At 38.0% G+C, this 19803-nt stretch overlaps 1 protein-coding gene across 1 annotated transcript in view; it reads right to left on the reverse strand.

Moving 5' to 3' along the window:
* The window catches only part of map3k5 (mitogen-activated protein kinase kinase kinase 5), an 86950-nt gene that overhangs the window by 33695 nt on the left and 33452 nt on the right, over window positions 1-19803 (reverse strand). The window contains exons 5-9 of the mRNA XM_047388226.1: window positions 18174-18342; window positions 16580-16686; window positions 4837-5007; window positions 3391-3503; window positions 1426-1585 (exon numbers count right to left, since the gene is read on the reverse strand). Of these exons, the coding sequence (XP_047244182.1) occupies window positions 1426-1585; window positions 3391-3503; window positions 4837-5007; window positions 16580-16686; window positions 18174-18342 (720 nt within the window). The remainder of the gene's footprint in view (window positions 1-1425; window positions 1586-3390; window positions 3504-4836; window positions 5008-16579; window positions 16687-18173; window positions 18343-19803) is intronic.

Below are 19803 nucleotides of genomic sequence, written 5' to 3' on the forward strand. Positions count from 1 at the left end.
TGCAATATAACTTTGCAAAGAACCAGTTTTAAATCGGACTTTTAGTCTTTTGTTGACTTACAATGATCCAATTTGTAAACTAAATTTAAAAAAGTCCAGGAAAAATGCCAAAAGATAACACATAGAGAAAGAAAGGTTTTCTAGCTCCAACAAGGTTATTCCCAAAAAGCTGTTAGCTGAACTGAATTCAACTCAAGGTCGATGTATCTCTCATATTCAGTGTCGGATCTACATTAAATGGGACAAACGTTCTCCCCATTATTTTCCTGCTGCCCCCTTCCTAAAGAAACAACTTCTTAATGCTGTTTTTCACGATATATTTTGCAGACTTAATCTCTAATCATTGTGTAAAATATTGCAGTTGCAAAGAAGTCCTTGGACACAATATTTGGTATTATGTTCCAACCACTATGCATTAACATTCTTGACCCTCTGGTTTGAATGGGTGTACAGTGCAATAAAATATCTAAATAATCAAATGTTTAGCAGGTTTTAGGTGCTTGAGAGGTCAATCAAGGCAAACACTTGATGCTGCTGGTCACTGATTTGCAAAGCAATACAGAAAGAGGCAGGCTGAAGTAACAGACTTTTCGTCCCATTACTTCAATATTTTTCATCACAGTGATGGAAATCAGCAGACAGACGTTACCTCATACTATTATTAAGCTTGTCTTAATAATAGTATAGGCTTCTGAAACTCACCAAACACCTTTTCTTTTTTCATTCTAAGCTTTTTTGCCCCAAACAACCTCAGAAACCACAAGTTCAACTTTTCCTGCAAAATGGGGTGAGGCCAATGTGCAAGGGGCCTAGTACCCAGATGTTTATGTCTATCTAGAGATTTTAGTGGCCGAGGTGCTAAAGCTCCCAGATAGCAGTGGGGACATGGCAATGATGGAAAGGAAAGAGGACGGTATGAATTTCTGATTTTATTGTAACCATTAGTGTTACAATAATTGCAATGATTGTTGCAATAATCAACAAAATTGCAACTGTAGATTTCAAAATTGCAAATTGAAATCTTACCGTCCAGATACTTTGAACTTTTTAATTTCAACATGAACTTTTTATTTACATATAATGTCATGAGCACAGTTCCAGATGCAGGCCAGTAACTCTGAAACTAATAAAAACAAACATTTGAATGTTACACAGCTTTAACTTTAACCGATTCATTTTTGTGGTTTCTGTTTTAGATGTTTTTCTTTCACATCCCTGGGAAGAGCAGGGAAGCCTAAAAGAGTAAACACATTCTCCTGTGATCTTTTCTCCTCTAAATGCGAAATGCACCCAATGTTTTCACAATGATCACAGATGGCTGCTGCGCTTTCAAGGGAAAGTCGAGCACACTCCAGATCAAAACAACACTGGGAGCTGTTGCTTTTACAGCATGCTGAACTGAGAAAGGCTTCTCCTTGTTCTCACCAGATGGGAGCTTTGAGCTTGAAGAGTTTCTCTGAGGCCTGGATGACCCTGGTGTTGTCACAGGCCAGTATGCTGGCGCCCAAGAAGAAGCCTACATCCCAGTAACTCTGCAGCTTGTCCAGGCTGCCCTTTTTGCCCAGCAGGCTGCTCAGTTTAACTCCTGGAAAACAAAATTGAATCAAACATAAGTATTTCATCCAAAAGAGGAAACATATCATTTTTTGTTTTGCCTTAGGCTGTAGACAAGTTAAACAATGGCTACTGAGAGAAGGACCAAGGTACTTTAATGCTGTACTTGGATGTACTTTGGATTTAAATTTTGCAAGTTGAGTTTAGGGAACTGTTGCTCCTTTTTTGCTTATTTCACTCTTCACATAGTATGCAGCTGCAGATAGAAAGATGTGTGGAGTTAATAAAGCTCTAATGACCAATCTGCTCTCATCAGGTGTCAAAAATGCTGTGAAGAGCTGAGATCGGATAAAGCCAGACATCTCCCTCCGGTCTTGTAGAAGGTCAAAACAGAACTAAATGGAAAGTTTAGAACTTAAAAGCAATAACAATATAAGCTACTGGCTGTCATCAAAATTCTCAGTAAGCCTATTTTTATTGACTTTTACTGACGTCATTTCTCCTTCATTTCTAAGTTTTGTTAGGTTCTCGAAAACCTCAAAATACAGTATGAAAACTGACCAACAATGTTTATTTTTTATAAAAATAGGAAAAACATGGTAAGATAGCAGACATGGAGACATGTTCTCCACAGGCTGATATTTTCCATCTATATTGGATCTTAAATCTTAGAGGAAAAATTATACTAAAGGTTGCTCTTATTGGTTTCCATATATCCAATTCCTGCTTCACATCGGATGCACCTGGAGTGTTTGTTGCTAAACAGTCTGTTACTCTCATCAGAACAAATTATTCAAGTTAAGGTCCTTGTTGTGTTTAGCACACTTCACATGTTTAGGGTTGAGATGTGAGGACAAAAGGGATTTTTCTTGGCATGCCGGCCAAACAACTGGTTGTCATATAGATAGCATCTACTTGTTGTTATGGAGACTTGATGACTCCCAAGATGCCACGTTGCTGCAGTTCTCTAACAGCGAGCTTTCCATCATCATCCCTGTGTATCCCTGTTAGTCTTTGCCCAAGCTGGTGGTCACAGGCTTAGAGAAACATGCCACCTATGACATGTCATATTAGCCTACAAACTAAGTGTCTAAACTATTTCACCACTTAAAAATGTACGGTCTAACTTTAAAATGATTCATTTAGCTATACTGGGATTCTTGGGCTCAAAATCAGTGTGGTACTGGTGATTTTTGCACAAAAAAGTCACTGTAATGAATAAGTTTCCCCAAAATAATGGTTTTAATTTTCTTAAATTCTCAGTGTAAGATTACGCTGCTGCAATTAAGGATCAACTTGTTTTAAGCTTAAAGCACATCTTTAACAGGAATGCCAATAAATGGGGTAGGGTGCTTTATATAAGGCTTCTTAAAGCTGAAAAGGCTTACAAATAACATGCTTAAAGAACTAGGAGAAAATACAACAAATGAATTTGTATAAACCAAGCTGTGATAACGCCAACACACCAGAAAGAGTCGCATGAGACGACTGAAGGAGTGCGATCTACTTAAGGGTGTTTACAGACTTTCCAGTTAACCAGGAAAACCTAGTTCACTCTGACAAACAAGTCTTACTGGGCTAATTAGGCTTTTGGGCACATAATGAGTACATAACCCTGAGACAGAGTGAGCCATCAATATTTTTATTGTTATTGAAGAAACTAACAAAGCTTAAGTACCATTTATGACAAGCACATTAAGAATAAACCCCACATATAAATATTTTTTCTCCTTAAAAAAATCACCAAGGATTAGTATAAAAATACAATAATGTGGATCAAAGTTTTTTTTCCTCTATAAGAAAAAGGAATATATCCTGAAGACCTGATCTACTCACCAACTTTGCGGAGCTCGAATGATGTGTCAAACTGGTGTTCAGCAGCCAGGAGTAGAACAGCATAGTTGATGCCAGAGTGTAGTGTTGGCTCAGACTCAAACCCCTTTTTAAACCTGAGACAGAACAAAAAGACCATTAAGCACTCTTCTTCCAAGAAATTCGTCATCCTGAAACCCAGGCATCTCTGAGGTATCAGAAGAAATTCACAGTGCTTTCTAAGACAGCTGAAGATAGGGGAAAAAAAACAACAAGACTTATTGAGCTGGGGCCACAAAATGCCAACCAGCAATCATGAATGCTCCCAAATAACGAGAGATTTCATTTATTTAATGACCAATCTGTTCTTCTGCACAATGAGCTGCGAATGTTATTAAAGCCTTGTACGATTTTGTTTTTTCAGATAGAAACTGAAAATACCAGCCAGATGGGAGGTTGATTATCTCTGCACCATGTTCAGTGAACAAATATATGAGGTCTTAATTGCGATTCCCTGATGAAGATAATCAGACAGCTCGTGTTATTGGACAAACTTCAGTTTGCTCTGATTGGTCCCGAGGGCTCAACTGTTGTCTGAAGAAAAGACAAACTATTTACAAGCTCAAGGATTTATTTTGTCTTTATGATGTGGTTTATGTAAGAAGTGCATTACATTAAAATAACTTGTTGCCAACAATTGGGTTTATAAGAATGATCCACCTGCAGCAATACCTCAAACCCCACTAATGATATAGGTGTTAGATTATTACAGTGTGGGTTTTATCTTTAATAAAAGCCTTTAACTCTCTAATCCATTAAGGATTATAAAAAAGGAAATAAGAAGCATAATCATCCATTATTTCTGAAAAGAACTTAACATTTCTTTTTTATATGGTCAAAATTGCTATTTCAACCTACAATAGACTGTAACTTCATCACAAAAGCTTTAACAACTTCAGTACACTAAAACCTGTAAGCTCGCCTCTTGACTTGACTTTTCATCAAGGGAAGTAATGTAGTAGCTTTAACCAGAGTAGCTTTGGGTTTCCTTAAAATATATGAAGCACTTCTTAACATCTTTATAATGTTAACATTTTTCTCCTGTTTTAGGGTGTTAAAATGTAATGCCCCAGCAGGACTGAAAGCTTTTCTATTCCTATTCTTATTTTTACTTATTTAAATCAGCTTAAATGACATTTTGTAGGTCATTGCTGACATAAGATTCAATTTGCAATTTAAATAAAAACTATAAATCTCATTACAGACAAATATATTTTTTCTTCCAGATAACAGCTATTTGGAAATTTTGGATTAAAATATGGTGAACTCCAGTGAGTCACCACAGTTAATATGCATCTTTTTCATCGAAAAGCTTCTTCTAACAATATTTATTGGTGACTCAGTGTCTGGAAGAGCTGAGTGAGCAGAAATGTAACAGATACACACAGTAATCCAGCCTGATTTTCTCACCAGAGGATGCCTCTGTCTCTGCTCTGTGTGTCCATGAAGTGAGACTCCAGGAACATGTCCTTATATATCCGTCCCACCATGCAGTAGATGTCTGACGCTACCTGCTCCTCCCCTTCCACCAAAGGCAGCATGATGTCCAGAGCTTTCTGTCTGTCACCAGGCAGGTTCCTCCTGCAGTCACACACAAGTGTAAAAACACACAAAAAGCAGAAAGACAGAGTCAGACAGAAATCTAATTTCTTGGATTTTCCAACTTGTTTGAGACATTAACAAAGAAGCTAATTAATCAGCTTTGAGCACAGATCCAGACTTGTTAGAGGGAAATTAGGACTTCAGCTTCTAAATACTCAGGACTTGTCCCATTTTTTAAACAAATGACCTGAAAAAAAAAAAAAAAAGCTGTGAAAGTCTTTGTTTTGAACAACACCGCTTTACAAGAAAGCTGCCACTCAGTGTGGGTTTTTTGAGTTGGACCTAAGCACAGACAGGAACGCTGGATAAGCATAGAGATTATTTATTAAACAAGAAACAGTGACTTTGTATTCAGCCCTATTTACTTTTACAGTTCTAAATAAAATTCTGCACAATCAATTGCCTTCAGAAGGCCACTTGTGTATAATATAATCTCAGAATAAATCCAACTGCTCTGTGAAGGCCTCAGTGGTTTGTTAGATAACATTAGTGATCAGACAGCATCATGAAGACCAGGGATCACATTAGACAGGTGATGGAAAGAGTTGTAGAGACATTTAATCCATCATCCATAAACACAAAGTTTAAGTCACAACTGCAGACCAACCAAGACATGGCTGTCCATCTAAACTAACAGGCAGGGCAAGGAGAGTGTTGATCAGAGAAGCAGCCAGAAGGCTTCCACTGTAACTCTGGAGATGCTATGGAGATCGACAGCTCAGGTGGGATAATCTGCAACATGACAATTCATGCATACTAAAAATCTTGATGTATTGGAAGAGTAACAAAAAGAAGGCTGATTTGTTCGCAATACGTAGAACAAAATGCTCTCGTCAGATCAGAGCTGAAATGACATGGCTTAGAACAAACTACAGGGGTTGGACAGTGAAACTGAAACACCTGTCATTTTAGTGTGGGAGGTTTCATGGCTAAACTGGACCAGCCTGGTAGCCAGTCTTCATTGATTGCACATTGCACCAGTAAGAGCAGAGTGTGAAGGTTCAATTAGCAGGGTAAGAGCACAGTTTTGCTCAAAATATTGAAATGCACACAACATTATGGGTGACATACCAGAGTTCAAAAGAGGACAAATTGTTGGTGCACATATTGCTGGCGCATCTGTGACCAAGACAGCAAGTCTTTGTGATGTATCAAGAGCCACGGTATCCAGGGTAATGTCAGCATACCACCAAGAAGGACGAACCACATCCAACAGGATTAACTGTGGACGCAAGAGGAAGCTGTCTGAATGGGATGTTCGGGTCCTAACCCGGATTGTATCAAAAAAGCATAAAACCACGGCTGCCCAAATCACGGCAGAATTAAATGTGCACCTCAACTCTCCTGTTTCCACCAGAACTGTCCGTCAGGAGCTCCACAGGGTCAATATAAACGGCTGGGCTGCTATAGCCAAACCTTTGGTCACTCATGCCAATGCCAAACGTCGGTTTCAATGGTGCAAGGAGTGCAAATCTTGGGCTGTGGACAATGTGAAATATGTATTGTTCTCTGATGAGTCCACCTTTACTGTTTTCCCCACATCCAGGAGAGTTACGGTGTGGAGAAGCCCCAAAGAAGCGTACCACCCAGACTGTTGCATGCCCAGAGTGAAGCATGGGGGTGGATCAGTGATGGTTTGGGCTGCCATATCATGGCATTCCTTTGGCCCAATACTTGTGCTAGATGGGTGAGTCACTGCCAAGGACTACTAAACCATTCTTGAGGACCATGTGCATCCAATGGTTCAAACATTGTAGCCACTTTGGGGTGTTTTGGAGGAGCGAGTCAGGAAACGTTTTCCTCCACCCGTTTCACGTAGTGACCTGGCCACTATCCTGCAAGAAGAATGGCTTAAAATCCCTCTGACCTCTGAGCAGGACTTGTATATGTCATTCCCAAGACAAATTGATTGGCCGCAAAAGGAGGCCCTACACCATACTAATAAATTATTGTGGTCTAAAACCAGGTGTTTCAGTTTCATTGTCCAGCCCCTGTATATTCATGTGTTAGAACGGCCCAGTCAAAGTAAGGGAAGACTTGAAAACAAGTTTTCACAAATACTATTTATCCAATCTGACTGAGCTTGCAAAAATGGCAGTCTCTAGATGTGCAAAGCTGGTAGAGGCTCACCCTAAAGGGCATACAGCTATAATGTCAGTTGGTTCTACAAAGTATAAACTCAGTTGGGCTAAATACAAATGCACGCCACACATTTCAGTTTTTGATTTGTAAAAGGTTTTGAAAACCATTCATCCTTTCACTTCACAATAATGCCTTACATCATGTTGGTCTGTAAGTACATTGCAGAACATGGTTGTAACTTGACAAAATGTTAAGGAGTTAAATGGGTGTTAACACTTCTCAAAGCTATTGCATCTTGCCAGTCTTGGCATTTTTGCACTAACAAATCTTTCTGTTTAGATTTGGAAGACTTTTGGATATGCTTTGAAATTAACAAACGCAAAATCCTGATAAACATGATGCGGCTGTTCTCCAGGGTGTGAAGGTTAACTACAACACACGAGCTGACAGCTATTACCATGGCAACTGTCAACACAGGACTGAAAGACCTGCACTTTCCTCATACTGTTCTCTGTTTCCTGCCTTTCTCCTCTGCACACTGTTGATGTGTACTTGCATAAAGGGCATTCTTTCCCTGCTCCTGTCAGGCACTGACCTGAGCAACAGGCTCATTGTTCAACACCCACATACCTGAGACAGAGGCCACTAAAAAACTGTCCGACTCATTACAGAAGCATAGCAACAGCTTCAGATCAATCATTCAGGCTTTTATTTAGGTCAGATATTGTTAATTTAAGGGCTTTGAGTGGGCTGCATGATGCTGAGTCAGAACGCAGTAAAATATCCAAGGTAAAGATAATTATACAACACCACTTCAGTGAAAGAATTCAGTTAGTGTCTCTTTAAATAGAACACGTTTACTTAACAATATTATATAACATCTGACAGTCTTTAAAAAGAGCATTAAAACATTGCTTAACCGGAAACAACCAAAATCAGAAGTTTATACACACTGTATAAAAGCTGAAAGTATGTTTTCTCACTGGCTGATATAAGATCAAATAAAAAGTTTCTGGTTTTAGGTCAGTTGGGATTAAAATTATGATTTCTATTTGATAAATTTCAGAATAATGACAGAATTTTATAGAGATATTTTTTACTTTCTTTAAATTCCATACATTTCCATTGGATTTTGGTTAAATTGCCTTTAAACTGCATAACTTAAGTTGAATGTTTTGGGTTTGCAGGTATTTTGGCCTATTCCTCCTGACAGAACGTGTGACTGAGTCAGGCTTGTAGGTCACATTGCTCACACAAACTCACACATTTTCTATGGGAGTGAGCTTCTATGGGACTGTGATGACCACTCCAAAATATTGTTTCTGTTGTTCTTACGCTATGTTCCAAATAATTTGGTAGTATGATTAGGGTCATTTTCCATTTGGAAGACCTATCTGTGTTCAAGCTTTAACTTCCTGGCTGATGTCTTGTTGTTCAGTATGCGCACATAACGATGCAGTAAAGCACCCCTACAACCTGATGCTGAAGTTGTGTTCTCAGGCTTGCAAGCCATCCCCATTTTCCTCCAGATTTATTTTTAGTTTCATCAGACCACAAGGAATGTGTCCAAAAAGTAAGATCTTTGTCCCTTAGTGCATTTGCACTAGTTTTTATGTTGAAAAGAAGAAACAATACACAAGAGGAAGGAGGCAGTACAGGTCAGGGATCATAACAGGGGTATTTGTTACTAGCATTCTCAGGCATTTTAGTGTGGCAGCTTTGAGACTTACTGCATCCTCATTCTGTCAGCAGCTACTTGAAAAGCCAGACTGCAGTCCACCTTATACCTCAGCATATTAGAGATGACTAGGAAGGTACAAAAATCTTTCAGTAGAAGACCTTAGCTCAGTAGTGTCCTGAATGTGCCCCTCGTCAACACACCTAATTATAATGGTGGAATTATCTCCTAAACATGTCACCAGAGGCTTGCTAATGATGCAGAATAACATGCAGAACATGCAGGTTACAAGACACTACTGCTGTAGCTGCCATGTTGTATTATGATATTAGAGGCCAAAAAGCCAGAAAGCTGATGGAAATGTCACAGACCAGGAAAAGGATAAAAGAAAATTCAACATCAGTCTAGAATAAACATTTCAAAGCATCAACAGACTTTGTGCGTCTACCTAAACAATTTAAAATCAGGGGAATGAATTAACTCTTAACATGACAAGCAACTGTTGCAATTTGAATTTAAATGTAGTGGAGTTTATTCACTTCTATCTCCATGCCACTTTAGATATTATTTTAATCAAGACAGTCAGTCAATCATTTTCTATACCGCTTCTTCCATAGTGGGTCGTGGGGAAGCTGGTGCCTATCTCCAGCAGTCTACGGGCAGGAGGCAGGGTACACCCTGGACAGGTCGTCAGCCCATCGCAGGGCAACACACAAACAACCATGCACACACTCATTCACATACCTAAGGGCAATGTAGAGAGACCAATCAACCTAACAGGCATGTCTTTGGACTGCGGGAGAAAGGCAGTCACATGGTCACATAGTGCAGTTGGTAGCACTGCACCACCGTGCAGCCTCTAATCAAGAATTCCAAACATTCCCATTGGACTTTGGTTAAATTGCATTTAAACTGTATAACTTAAGTCGAATGCAGGTATTTTGGCCCATTCTTCCTGACAGAACGTGTGACTGAGTCACATTTTCTATAGGACTGAGATTCTATGGGACTGTGATGACACACAAACATTTATGTTTCTGCTTTTTTGTTCATGAACTACTGGATTTTCAGACTGTAATAAAACATGGAACAGAACAAAAATATACTGTATATATACTCATACCAAAGGAAAGGTTTAAGAGTTCATATGTAAAATATGCAAAAAACTGCAAAAAAGCTTATTTATTCAGTTGCACTTTTAGTTGAAGTTTCATAATTATTATTTATTTAGGTCTTAATATTTTATTTGTACAAAATTTTACTTAACAATTTTGACAAATGTTATATTTTTCATCTATTTCATATTATTTTATAACATTTCACCATTTTACAAATATTTTGAGCTTTTCATGTCTAAACACCTTTTATGTACAGTTAATAGTATGTTAGTGTCTTGATCATTTTTAATTTATATTTCTGGTGTTTTATGTTGGGACCACAGCCATGGTTACAACGTGAAAGGATAGTACAGACTTTCCTGGAACTTTCAAAATAAATTGCATTAACCTACTTCCGGCACAGCCAGGAAACGGGATAACTGCGGACTTCCTGTGACGTCACTGTCCAAATAAAAGCAGCGCTCTTGCTACATCCTGCCTCTTCCACCCATTGCATTTGAGCTTTGAGGAATGCCATCTAGAGAAATTTTATGTCATAAAAACAGACTTAATGGAGCTGAGATCATATAAAAACTCTTTGCCGTGTTGCAACATGCTTACTGATAGTGTGCAATATTGTTCGCTGATATAATCTAGTTTACAATTCTATTCTTCATTTCTACAGAAGCCACAGTTTATTATTACATGTTTTAGCAGTGATTTATCACTATTTAGTGCTGCAGGTGTGGGGACCCACAGCCATGGAAACAACATTAAAACTCCGGTACAAACTTTTCTGGAACTTTCAAAATAAATTGCATTTAACCAACTTCCAGCACAACTTCAGAAGGGGAAAGGGGGGTAGCAGCGGACTTTCCATGATGCCACTGCCCCTATGAAACCCCCACCTTTCCAATGGTCCGATCTGGCCGAGGAGGCAGCGCGCTAATGTCTCTTTGCTGGCAAACAGACATAAACTCTTCAAACTGGATTCGAGGGTGTCATACGATCATCGATCCTATGCACTGAGTTAAATACGGATGAATTACTGTTTGTGTACATAAAAGGGGGAATTAAGGGGAAATTAAGGGGAAATTAAGGTATAAGCATTGCTTGACTTTCTCTCTGAGGCCTGCAGAAGCAAACTGTGTTCCAGAGAATTCCCTGCAGAGACGCGGTCGCTACGAAGCCGAATGGAGCAGTTTCCCAGTCTGAAAGGAGGACAACAGGTGCCGCGTCACCGTGGTAACGTGCACTTTGGTCTGCCCGACAGCGAGCCCCTCCTCCCATCCAGTGGATATTTCTTCAAACTTCGTCGTTGCCCGGACAACTCCTCAGCATGGTTCATACGAGGTTAGGGTTTGGGCAGAGTAATGGAGAAATTCATAAGCGCCGTCTGCGCTTATGAATTTTAACCCTTTTATTAACGGTATTTTAAAGGTGTGTATTTGATTCTGGTGCTAAGCTATCAGCTTCTTTTGTCAGCTTTAACTGCTAAAAGCTAATGGAACACCATTAAGCCCCATTTCTACAGAAAGCTTTGGCTATTTTCCAAAATATACCCTTAATAATATTTTTTTTAATATTATGTTAATAAATAAAGGCAGCTAATGAGACCCCGCTGAGAATTAGTCATCGAGAAGGTTGGTTTTATTCAGCAAATCATTCTTTATCTGAGGTCTGAGTCATCATGGACTCATACCTGAACCTTCAGAGGCACATAAAGACAGTAACAAGGTCAGCCTTCTATCATCTAAAGAACATCTCCAGGATTAAAGGACCAATGTCTCAGCAGGACCTTGAAAAACTAATTCATGCGTTCATCTTTAGTAGAATTGATTACTGCAACGGTGTCTTCACAGGTCTGCCTAAAAAGTCGATCAGACAGCTGCAGTTGATCCAGAACGCTGCTGCCCGCGTCCTCACTAGAACTAAGAAAGTGGAGCACATCACCCCGGTTCTAAAGTCCCTACACTGGCTCCCTGTAGCTCAGAGAATAGACTTTAAAATACTTCTGTTAGTCTATAAATCACTGAATGGCTTAGCACCAAAATACATTACAGACTTGTTGTCAGTGTATCAACCAGCCAGACCTCTCAGGTCATCTCGCTCAAATCTACTCTGCATACCCAAAACCAGAACCAAACATGGAGAAGCAGCTTTTAGTTCTTATGCTCCACTAATCTGGAATAAACTGCCAGAAAACTGTAAAAGCGCCAAAACCCTAAGTTGCTTTAAATCAAGATTAAAAACTTATTTGTTTAGAGTGGCCTTTGACTGTGCCATCTAAGCATAATTAGTTGCGTTTTCAGTCCAATTTTCCTTTCATTTTCTTGTCCATCATTCTATTCTCTTTATTTTATTTTACTTTTTTTTATTTCACTTTTTACCTCTGTTGTATGATTTTATCATTTGATTTGTTTTTCTGTGTCTGTATCTGTGTTTATTTGCTTTGTGATTGTATTGTAATTGTATGTACAGCGTTTTGAGTGTCTCGTTGCTGAAAAGCGCTATATAAATAAACTTACCTTACCTTACCTTTAAAACATTATTTTATTAAAATAATATTTTATCTGATCTTGCATTGTGAATGGTTGTCTAAAGGTTTGCTGATTATTGCCTAAGTTGGTTCCAAGACTAACTTAACTTCACTTCCAGATTCTTCAAGATAATCCTTGGTTCTCAAACATAAACATTGCATGATAATGTTGCATCACTTTTTTGGTCATGATTTCCAATCATCTTTAATCAACTTGTTTATATTTTACATAGTCCATTAGTCTTAGTTATTCTTTAATTCTGCTTGGTAGTTTAGTTGGATTGTTTTAGCATAGTGAAGAGTTTGTTGTTTGACTTTGATTTGACTTATTTTTGTTAATAAATTCTTGTATTTTAAGAAATTGTGTGAATTCATTCCATATATGTGCAGAGTTTTGCTGTTCAATAATGTCAGAGCTTGGCTCACCCCTTTCTATTTTGTCCTAATACCATCGCATTATTGGGCTGGTATTCACAGGACAACCCTTAACAGACCGAAATATTATTTGATAAAATATTAAAGTATTAATATTAAACATTAAATAATATATTCAGATTCATAGTCACAACATTTATCATAACACAATTGCACTTCCAAGTCCCCTCAGTTCCTCACCCTTTATAACTGATCAATGAATTTATTTTTATACTTAGTTTGACAGTTTCTAGTGTGTTTTTTAGGTTTGTCCATCTGTTTTTAACATTTGTAGTACAAAGGAGTATTTGGTTCATTTGAAAGAAAAAAGTACTGTGAAGTTTTGTTTTCCTGTATGCATAATGTTAAAATAAAGAGTATAAAATCAAAAATTGTTTTGTGATTTCAGTCAAAATATTAAAAATAAAGTGGAAATAATATGTTAAACAAAGTGGAATGCTGAAACTGCTGTGTTCCTTCCAAACAGGTTCGGTAGCCTTGGTGCTGACTAAGACTCTGCATCCACAGAATGTTTAAATGCTGAACGAGGAAAACAATTTTAGTTATTAAACCCTGTTCTAATGTACTGGTTCATTTCGATGTGGCTTGCTTGTCCCAGGTTGGTATTTTGACTTTATTGTTGACCTTCCAACCTTTTTAGCCTTTTTTCTTTCATCATTATGACTTTACTTATAAAATGGTTAAGCAAGAAAAATTATTCCTCATTTATTTGTCGCCAAGAGACTCTAAAACGCCGTCATAGTATAGTGTGTTGTGCTGCACATGTGTTTACGAAAACTGCATTACAAATTTGGCTAAAGCATGAATGATTTATTAAATTTAAATTTAGTTTCTGAAAGTAAATGTTCTGAACACCTCATTATAAATTATACAATTAAAAATACATTATATAACATTTACAAATGTGCAAATCTACCATCTGCAACAAGGAAAGCTTCAACCTAGTATGGCACATACATAAAGGTGATACAGTTTTACTAAACCTTTCTACACAGGTATCTTTAAATTTTGCAAGATACATGTCAATACTTGAGCTTTTATGCAACATTTATATGTGTTTTTCTATATTTTCTACTTATATAAGACATTCATCTTCTTTACTATAAGCAGTGGAAAACAGTTTCTCTGCTGCATGTGTTAGGGCTTCCGAGATAGGACCCCAGAATGCAGACGAGCAGGCAGCGTGATGGTAAGTGAAAAAAGATTTAATCAACTAAAATTCACTCACAGATGAGGCAGGAAAAAATAGAAACAATAAACGGGCAGGCAAGACAGGCAACAGCAGACATGGGCAGAGTGGCAAGATAGGCTTGGCATGAAACACATGAGCATGATCCAGAAGACAAGACATGGTTTGAAAAATGTTTCCGCGCTGAATAACTGAACAGGAATGTATATATGGAGAGTAAACCAGGTGGAGCAAGGAGACAGATTAGCTTGGAGCAGGTGAACCGGATAAAGATAATTAACAGACAGAACACAACATGACAGGGGCAAAACAGAACTTCAAGGATACAAACAAACAGAAATCTAACTAGAAAAACATGAAACCAAAGCATAACCAGAAGCTCAATCCAAATACACAACTAAGCAAAACATGAATACAAAAACTAAAGCATGACCAGGAAAACAAACAGAAGAACGACTCAAAACCTTAACTGTGAATAAAACCAACAAAAACACCCACAAATCATAACAGCATGTTTTTTTCTCAGCAAAAATAAATCAGACCACACATCTCCTTCACTTCAACACTAGGTATCGTGACTCATCTCTGCTTTTGTGAGGTGCACTGCAACAAAATATCAACGCCACATTCTGCTTATGAAGCTGAAGGATAGATTGTCTTTAACATTTATTCTATGTGACTGTGTAACCAATAGCTTTGGTGTTGTGACATGGGAATGGTCCCTGGTTGCTACTGTAAGCCTCTCACATTTGGTGTTAACAACTGCTGCCAGATTAATGAGCATCATTCTTTATTTGCTGTTAGGAGCAGATGCACCATAAAAACTGCAGGAAGGTTTTTATAAGAAAAGCAGCTGGTGTGAAAGAAGAAGCCAAACCCTACTGTGTGGAACATCTGTGCTCTGTTGAGTTGCTACAGTAGAGGCATATTGATGATACCTAATTAAAAAAGAAGAAATTGGCAGTTTTTCCTGCTACACGTCAGGCTTGCACTTAGAGCAAACATTTGTGAACTTTGGTATATTGATAATGTTAAGCAAAATACTTTAAAACAGTCCTGCAAAAACAAAAACAAAACTTCACTGATGATATTCACCTTTTAAACTGCATGTGCATATCCAGATTAAAGCCACAGAATATGTTTGTGATATTCATATCACATATTGTAATTTGTAAATGTTAATAGGGCATCCTCATGTTAAATGTTATTAAGACATCTTAATTCATTACCAGAATGAATTATTGTGTTCCTCAGGGTTCTCCACAAGGCCCAGTTCTGTATTCTTTCTACATGCTTCCTTTGAGCTACAATATTAGAAAATTTGACAACTGTTTCCAACACTATGCTTTATGCACTGGTAAACAGTAATGTTGGAACACGAAGGGAACACTGACTAACTGTTCCCACACAACGCTCAGGACATTAAATTGTCCAAAATGTTTTAGCATGCGTAAGCATTATGAGTTCCTTTTACTTGAACTAAAACTTAGCCCAACTTCTGAAAAACAGTCCATACCATAATACCCTCAGCACCAAACTTCACACTTGACACAGTTGTCCTGCCAGCTGCCAAAGACAGACTCATCCATGGGATTGCCAGACAGAGAGACATGTTCAATCACTCCAAAGATCACGTCTCCAATGCTCTAGAGTCCAGTGACAGGGTATTGTATGGGTATGGGAACCCATTCCATGAAACTCCCCATACACTATACATGAGCTAATCTGACCACAATACGTTTGGAGGTCTGTAGCTAATGATTCTGCAGAAAGTTCGTAACCTCTACGCACACTGTGCCTCAGCATCCGCTGATCACTTCCATTTTGTTAGAATATCACTAACAGTTGACAGTAATGTTTAGAGGCCAGGACGTTTCATGGCACAGGTTGCCTCTTATCAGGGTAACACACTGGAATTCACTGAGCTCCTGACGGCCACCCAATCTTCAACAAATGTTTGTAGAAACAGTCTGCATGCTGAGGTGCTGAATTTGTATACACATGTAGCCATGGAAATGAATGGATCGCCTAAATTCTTGGATAAGTGAGCGAATCTCTCCAGTTGCGTTTGAAAATGCAATTATTTAAGCAAAGTTGAGTAAGAGTCTAATTATGACATCTTTAAAGGGACAAAAACAAGGCAGGCAGGATTAAGTCATCATCCTTCTCATCGGTGGTATATCATTTTGTCATTTGGAAAGTGAATTTCTGGTTTGGCCACTTGGAGTGAACACTGTCATTTGGCAACATTCAGAAACAAACTATTGTGATTTTTGGCTAAAGAAATTAGATTTTAGTGTCAGTTGAACCATTTTAGCTGAATTATTTTAAACTGTGAAACACATCATTTGCACGTGAAGGTGCATTCATTCATTAAAGCATAACACTCTGGCTAATACAAAAACCTTCTTCTTCTTGTAAAGTTTTCATGTGTTAATTATTTTCATGTTTGCAGGAGAAAGCCTACATGGTCATAATGTAGACTAGTTTGCGGTAAAGCATGGATGTTTTATGCATTTTTTCTGTCTTACCGGTTCAATGCAAAAGCATAGTGGAACTTCACGTGTGGGTGGGCCATGGGGTCAAAGGTTGGCAGCTTCTCGAGGGTTTCAACCAGCTTCACAATGGACTCATAATCCTAAAAGGTTAATAAAGAACATGCATATGAGCTCCTGCTGCAACCTTATCATTGTCACTGCTGACATGAGCATTTTGGGAACAGAACAAGCTCCTCCAAATTAAAGATATTAATCTTCTCATGTCACCTTATTTATTCAGAGACTGAACTCTCTCTAACACCGAAAGCATGGCAGTAATTGAGTGGGCTCTTCATCATAGTTTTTGTTCCTTATACTTGCCTACATATTCAGTATAGCCACGGTCTGCTGAATAATTCAGGACATCCTCTATGCTTGTTGTTCTAATGAAAGATTCATGAGGCTGTGCAGTGCTTTTGGTGAGCAGCAGGATGTGGACAATGAATACATCACAAAGCAGAGATGAAATATTGGAATGAATTAAAGTTTTAAAATGAGCAGTCCAAAACATTTGCCACAAGCTCTTTGCAGGTGGTCCGGGACCACTCGTGTTTGAGGAAAAACGATCCTCTGAAGGGATGATAACGGCTGAGGTGACCTCTTCTCAGCTTCTACATTTAATCAGTACAGTGGCTGCTAATGTCAGGTAGGTCTGAGTTTCTCTTACATCAACCACTAAGCTCATCTTAGAGGCGTTCTTGAATTTACTGCTAAACGTTCAACACACAGTTCATTTTTACAGCCAACTGGAACTATATAATTAGATTGAAATATTACAAACATAATAAGCAAGGAAATTACATGTAAGAGTCAGATAGCAGAACAACAGAAATTTTAATTTATTTAAAGAATTCACAAAACAAATAATTGGTTAATTATTTGAGAGAAAAAAGTTTGTTAAAGTCATTTTGCAAATTATTATCTGGCAAAAAAACAGGGTTTATGTTTCTTCTCTTCACCACCCATCTTTTTATAGATATTCATGTGTGAGTTTGCAACACTGGTGCCAACAGTGAGGTGCCACTTAGATGTTTAAAGCTTATTATTTCCCAGCAATATTTCTAATTAGGCAAATAAAACAATAATTGACCATTGAAAATATTTCTACATTTGTTATAGCCCTGTGTTTTTCTTTAGTGGCAGGAACACAATCAGAGGAGGTTAAACATCGTAATGTTTACTTAAACTGAAATCATAAGGGAATCCTAAATATTTTTAAATAAGTAACAATACAGTCAAATTATGAAATATTGTAATATATGGTCCAATATTGTTACTGTCTTTTAGGCCATTTGTTAAAGTATATTACACTATTTGTTTAGTCAAAAACTAGAGTTTGAACACAGAAACATATCATTTTGGACTGCTGCCATCTACTTACTGAATGTTTTACACAAACACAGCTTAACTGTCACAGTGATGTGGGTAAACACTGCAACAGTACATGCTGACATAGAGCACTCTTCAGTTTCTAGCTTAGTGTTGTTTTTGTCCTGAGCTAGGAGACAAATATCACGCCCATTCCCTGTCTTTCTCATAAAAACAGGTTCCTGTGCATTTTTCATATATTAGTGTTCAGCAGACATACCTGGATGTCCCTGTATGTCAGCAGCAGGTTGATGACCACATCGACTGAAAGACACTCCACGTTGTCAAGCCTCTGCTGAATTCGGCTCAGTTCGGCGGACAGCTCCATGCCGGTGTAAAGTTCCCGAGCTTTCCGGATCTCATTCAGAATCGTCTCTCTGAAGTACTGACTGCAGGACAAAAATAATACACATAGTTAGTGCTCTGAAATAACCACTCAGTCCCTTATAGATTTATTTTGTTTTGGCTTTTTTGTCATGCTTACATGTTTCTGATCTTCAGACACATTTTTATATCTGGCAAAGAAAATCTGAGTAAGACAATATATAATATAGTTCTCTGTGAAAAAGTAATTTGAGCCACTATTCCTAAAGCTGAGCTGCTGCATTGTCTAGTTACCCCAGCAACTAAGGTCGCACAAATCACTATAAAAAAAAGGACATCTCTGTGCATTGCACAAGCAAAGGATGCAAGCACAAAGTATTTACTGCAGAAAATAATAGGAAGAGTTGGTTGATAAAGTTTTTACAGAAAAATATTTGAGTGAAGATTCAGACCTAACACATGTTTCCAATCAGGAAATGACATAATTAATTTTTACTATGCCTTATTTATTCATCTCTAACATTACTTTGGGTAAAATAGCCAAACCATCTGAGGGACATTTGTTTCCAAATACAGCATTTCAAAAGACACGAGGAAACATTTTCAATAGCAATTATGCTGCATTCCCCTTTTTGAATTTTTAATGATGTTAGAAAATCTTCAGTGGAAGTCCACGTTAGTAGAGAACTCGTCACCTTCCTCTTACTTAAACAACTGCAAGTGTTTCCTCAAACTGGGTAGAAAACAAACAAATGTATGGCCATCAACATCCTCAGATAAACATATTACAGCTGCATGACATGATACATTTTACTGACAGTACATTTAAAGTGCCTCGCAAAAGTATTAATATTCCTTTAACATTTTGGCCATAATTAAATCTTCTGGGCTACATACAAATTCCTATGTGAGGCAGAACACTGCACAACAATCCTAAAGTTAGAAGATGGCGGTGGCAGCTGCATGCTGTGCAGATGCTTTTTTTCTGTGGAGTCATGGAAACTGTTCCAAGTAGGTGGAAAGATGGATGGAGGGAGATAAATACAGGGCAATACTGTACAAACACCTGTTAGAGGCTGCAAAAGACTTGCATGTTGTAGAGACTGCTCTGGTTAAATAAAACTGGACTAAATGAGTGCTTAATTAGCAGGCCTCTGCAGAATTTGTTGACATGATGAGAAAGTCATTCAGCCATTCGAATCGGCTATGCTGGAGCAGTGAAACGTCTAAAACATGCAGGACAACGACCCTCAAGCACTGGATTAAACAGCCCTGGTTTGGAGCTTAAACATTGATCCTTACAGATGCTATTGATCCAACATGAGATATTTTAAGAAGAATGGAGGAATGTTTTAGTCTGTAGATGTCTAAAGTTGGTAGAGACATATCTCAAAATACTTGCAGCTTTAACTGCAGCAAACGGTGGTTCTCCAAAGTACTGACTCAATACAAATACATGCCACACTTTGTGTTTTTTATTATTATTGTTAAATCATATAATATTTTTCTTCTACCTCACAATTACG

The sequence above is a fragment of the Girardinichthys multiradiatus genome, chromosome 15 (assembly GCF_021462225.1).
Source record: "Girardinichthys multiradiatus isolate DD_20200921_A chromosome 15, DD_fGirMul_XY1, whole genome shotgun sequence".
NCBI classification, from domain to species: Eukaryota; Metazoa; Chordata; class Actinopteri; order Cyprinodontiformes; family Goodeidae; genus Girardinichthys; species Girardinichthys multiradiatus.